The sequence below is a fragment of the Macrobrachium rosenbergii genome, chromosome 15 (assembly GCF_040412425.1).
Source record: "Macrobrachium rosenbergii isolate ZJJX-2024 chromosome 15, ASM4041242v1, whole genome shotgun sequence".
Taxonomy (NCBI): Eukaryota; Metazoa; Arthropoda; class Malacostraca; order Decapoda; family Palaemonidae; genus Macrobrachium; species Macrobrachium rosenbergii.
Genome location: NC_089755.1, coordinates 7840048 through 7845343, shown reverse-complemented (window position 1 = coordinate 7845343; position 5296 = coordinate 7840048). Strand labels below are relative to the sequence as shown.

General features: G+C 43.7%; 1 protein-coding gene across 1 annotated transcript; it reads left to right on the top strand.

Annotated features, from left to right (window-relative positions):
• The first annotated feature begins 2249 nt into the window (after nt 1–2249).
• Nucleotides 2250–3140, top strand: LOC136846235 (uncharacterized). The gene has a single exon (XM_067117037.1). The coding sequence runs from the start codon at nt 2250–2252 to the stop codon at nt 3138–3140; it is 891 nt and encodes a 296-aa protein (XP_066973138.1).
• Nucleotides 3141–5296: the final 2156 nt, after the last annotated feature.

Below are 5296 nucleotides of genomic sequence, written 5' to 3'. Positions count from 1 at the left end.
CTTCCCTTTGTCCAAACGGAAAGTGTCACTCAAGCAAGGCAAGCGCTCTGCCCACATACTCACACACACATACCCACACACATACGGAATGTGTGACTACAAAACCAAGAAGTGCATTCACACTTGTGCAAAAACTGTTTTGCACCCAGCAACTCATAAATATCACGTAAGATACTACCCAAATATTAAACTTCCCAGAAATAACCCAACAACCAAATATCACCCTTACATAATACACGCCGATGCGTACTTCCAGTTGCTATAAAAAAAAATACAACGCAGCATAATACGCTCAGCGCCACTAGGCATGGCAAAGCAAGCAAGACACCCGCCCAAACTCGTGACGCAACTACTATGTCACCGTGGTGAAGACGTAACACAATCGTTGCAACCGAAACATCAGTTAAACACAACGACAAAAAAACACACAGTTGTCCCTATCACCAGTTACAACACAACGAAAAGGACAATTTCACACTAACACAACCAAAAAAAATAACATCACAACACTTACGTTAGCAGCGCGCGAATTTCCATCAAGCGAAGAGAGAGAAACAAACAACACTCGCGCGTCTTCACGTGTTTTAACACACGCATAGCGGTCTTAATATCGCAATTATTGCACAATATCACTGTTTTACCCCCCTAACCAAAACACTCTCCACAAAACACTAGCTAGCGAGAGAGAAGCTCGCAGCTCGCCCCAGCAACTGCTGACTCCACAAAATCCTATCCTGAGATGCCAACACTAATTTATGTCTCTTCGGAAACGTATACATACCCAATTATTTAACACCTTCTAACTGATAACTAACTTATACGCTACCTTTTACGCTGCCACCAAAAACTGTAACGGCCATTTCTGAGCCTATACTTGATTTAAGTCTCTGTTTTATGAACAGAGGTTTGATCTCACTTATTCCGAGACATTGTGTGATAGCAGTAACGTGAGCCGGCATCGTAAGTTATATCTTTCCCTAACTAAAGTCTAAGGACTACTGGAATGAGATACTAAGTACAAAACTAAAACCCTTTATTGACAAAATCAATGAAAAATAACTTCTTAAAATTACGAAGAATGAAATCCAATGTTTCATAACTATCAGAAAATCTTCTAAGGAAATAAGGCTCCAAAATCATAAACCCCAATTACAGAAAATAACTCATCTGTCAAAACATGAACACGTCAATCAATTAAAACAGGTCATCTCAAATGTCATACCACTCTCATCCTTGTAGGAGGGAGAGAGAAAAGGAATAGGAATGAGTGGAACAGAAATACCTGTGAAAAAACAAACGTCACATTAAAAATCATAAAATGTAAAAAATTGCAGAAACACACTTTTCACTGACACAGGAGGTACCGTGTGTTCACAGTTCTGAAAACAAAGTCTAAAAACGTGTATGAATTCTTACTCACTCCACAAGTCCTCTGGGACAGTCTCCATGTGAAAAATCACTCACATCTTCAGACACACAAAAATCGGATCTCACAAGTCCAATTCGAACAACAGTTCCTCCCAAATGGACCCTGTGAATAGCTGACCCAACTTTTCAAAACTCACCTTCATGAGCCTTTACTGACACACACACACACATATATATATATATATATATATATATATATATTATATATATATATATATATATATATATATATAATGTGGGTGTATAAATATAACCTAGACCTCCAAGAGGTCCCAATACCAATAGGTAATTAATTTTAAAAATGCCTCAACATGGCATTATATTATTAAAAATTATGATTATCAGACGAACAAAAATGAGCATCCGTCATCATTTGGTGAAGAAACTCTCCCTCAACAAAATAATTTGTTCAAACCATCCATCACAGGAAACCATTTACCCAACAGTTCAAAGAAACACGCGGGAGGGAGGAGGGGAGCAATCGCGTCAAAACCTTTCCAGTTTCAGACCCAAGCGGATACAGTTTTCAGGGAAAAAAGAGTAACAATAAAAGAGTAAGAATGTCAGCTGATAGAACTACAGAAGAACGCCAACAGTCTCCAGTCCAGTAGAAGTACTGGAAGTGGCGCTGGATGAAAAGCCCTTATCCGAAAAACAAAGTTTGACAAAGGTGGATTCCATACGGAATGGGAATGCACATGGAGGCAAAGGGCCTTCAGGAATACAATGGGCTAGTTCGGCTTTCAACATCTTCTCATAGAGAGAGAGAGAGATCAGAGAGAGAGAGAGAGAGAGAGAGAGAGTTTATTTGGCATCTGACAATGACAGTAATATCCAAAAAATATTCACCTCATCCCACACTCCACCCCACCCTTATCCCCACACACCACCCAACCCAACATTCCACAACATATGTTCCCAACAAACCCCACCCAACCCCCACCCCACATACCCCACCCTCCAAACCCACTCCCACGCCCTGCCCACCCCACACTCCCACCAACACCCTACACCTCATCACCCACACCCTACACACCACACCCATTCACCCCACCCCACATATCGCACACTCCAACCCACTGACCAAGCATCATCCCACCCCAAACTCCCCACCCACACCCTACACGTTCATACTCAGCACCCCACCCCACCCCCATCCACATTCTCACTCCACACCCCCACCCCACACCCCATCCACACCCTACACACCACACCACCCCACACCCCCTTCCACTCCAAACCCCACACTCCACTGGAACCCACCCCCACACCCCAACCACACCATACACCCCACAAAATACCCCACCCTAACCCCCATCCACCTAACACCCCATACCATACTCAACACCCTACACCCTCATCCAAATACCATACACCCCAAACAACACCCCACCCCCCTGAACCACATACCACCTTTCAAGTATCCCACACACGATCTACTCCCACATCATACCCCAACCCACACCCAACCCCAAACACCAACCACAACACCACCCACACTCAGACCTCACCCCCACCCACACCCCACCCAGACCCACACCCCATCCCCACCCAAGACCCACCCCACATCCCACCCAAGACCCACACCCGACATCCCCACCACCCCACACCCAACCCCACACCATTCCCAACCCACATCCACACTGGGCTACCCCACACACCATACCTCGAACCCTCACTACACCCCAGCCCTGGACAGCAACGTGACTTAGTAACATTAAGCTTTTTCTGAGATTCTTTCAAAAAGATGTATTAGCCTATGACTTCCCTTCCATAGATGTTGAAGAACACGAAAGAATTTCAGGATATTCTTTCTCCTTTAATCAAGAAGAAGAAGAAGAAGAAGAAATCTACAAATGAAGGGAAATAAATCATGGCTGAATTGACAAACCCGATTTATTCATCTTCTTCAAACGATCTCGTTATCGCCTCTCTCTCTCTCTCTCTCTCTCTCTCTCTCTCTTTCTCTCTCTCTCTCTCTCTCTCTCTCTCTCTCATTTCCTAATATGATCCTACAAGTTATCAAAAACAAAAATCTGAAGTGCTAGTTATAAAAAGTCATAAAATGTGGAAATTATCAAGAAAGAATATTTCTCCTCTCTCTCTCTCTCTCTCTCTCTCTCTCTCTCTCTCTCTCTCTCTGTTAAACGCATTGAGTACCTGACAGACAATTAGAATTGTTGACATTTGTCAGCATTTCAAAAGTGGTAAATGTCAAAAACGTGCAAGATACGTTTTATCTTTTCGTCAATAGATAGAAAGAACTATTTAATGGCATTTTGCGAATCATTTCATTTCGTAACATGTTGTAATGTTCTGCGCTGTAGTAATACCTTTTATTACAACGTCAGTTAAATGAGCTGAAGGCTCTATTACTTGGTCGTGAAGAAGAGAAGAGAAAGATTTGCAATAAGCAAGGGAAGAGATGCGACCATCTAAAAATGCTGAGTTTATTCAACATGAGACTTTTTGTAGTTTCCGCATATTTTGCATAATTTATTATTATGTAAGACAGAGCTGGATTTCATTCCATTATAAGTATTGGAAAAAATTAGGATCGTAAGCCCATATCGGATGACATTATTATTATTATTATTATTATTATTATTATTATTATTATTATTATTATTATTGTGTGAAAGGATGGCTGTATTATGGGAATTTATCTTATACGGAACCTTCGTCAGCGCCATTGCGCAGGAGGTCGGGAACCTGAGCCGTGCTTTCCTAGGAACCATAGCTCCCTCAGTTTCACCACCGAACATAGCCAAAGCCGCTGCCTCCCTTCCTTGACGTCCTCTGGAGCAGAGAGGGGCCTCTTTCTCAACGAAGGTCTACACGAAACCTGCAACGAACCTGGGCTTGTGTATGAACATGGCGAGCGAGTACCCTCGAGAGGTATTAGCGCTCCACCATCAGCGCCCTACGTCAGGAGGCCCTCGCGCACTGCTCCTCCTGGAATGACACACGAAAAATGGAACGTGTAGCCCAAACCTCGTCGACAATGGACACCCAAACCAAAATACAGGTGTCTATCAAGGCGAACATCGACAAATGGTACCAGCAGGAACCTCTCCCGATGCCCGACAACGCATACAGCTCTTCTATAAAGGACAATTTCATCATAAATATAAAGAGGATGAACGTGCCCTTAAAAACATCATCGAGGATAATGTCTGCCCTGTTGATCCTAATAAATATATTCATCTGGTCATCTATTACAAGAGCGAAAAGACGAGCAGCCTGGTGATACGTAACCATCCAGCCGCCCCTCAGCAGGACCCCTGAAGAAAACCACCGTGGTATACGGGCACTCATGTCCTGTTCAAGGTTGCCTCGGTTCTTAAGGATAATATGACCACCATGCGTTTCTCAAGAGGATTTCCTGCCACGCCCAAAGAGGAGCCATCTTTACCATGCCAGGACCGCCCATAACTAGAGAATTGCAAGAAAAGATATAATCACGAATATGGAAATAATTGACCGTACGACGGACCACCGCCGCCTGCGCCTCTTGGAAGCATTGCACATTACGCAGGACGCCTTTCTCTTCCCCACGGCCGCCAGGAGACCTGCACTGAGCGACCCCCATAGCGAGCGAGCGAATCAAATTCCGCATCGAAATTCTCCCAGTCATCTTCCTCTGTGATTTTAAAGTTTCATGGGCCGCGGCTCATACATCATTATACCGAGACCACCTTAAAGTTAGATCTATTAGCGGTGGCCCTTGATTTTACGTTGTAGTGGCTGTACAGAAAACTCGATTGCGCCGAAGAAACATCGTCGCATTTCTTGCTTGTTACACTTTGATTTGGCCATAAGCGCTGTGCCACCTTCGTGAATTCAAAAATGCAGAAGATAATTCTCA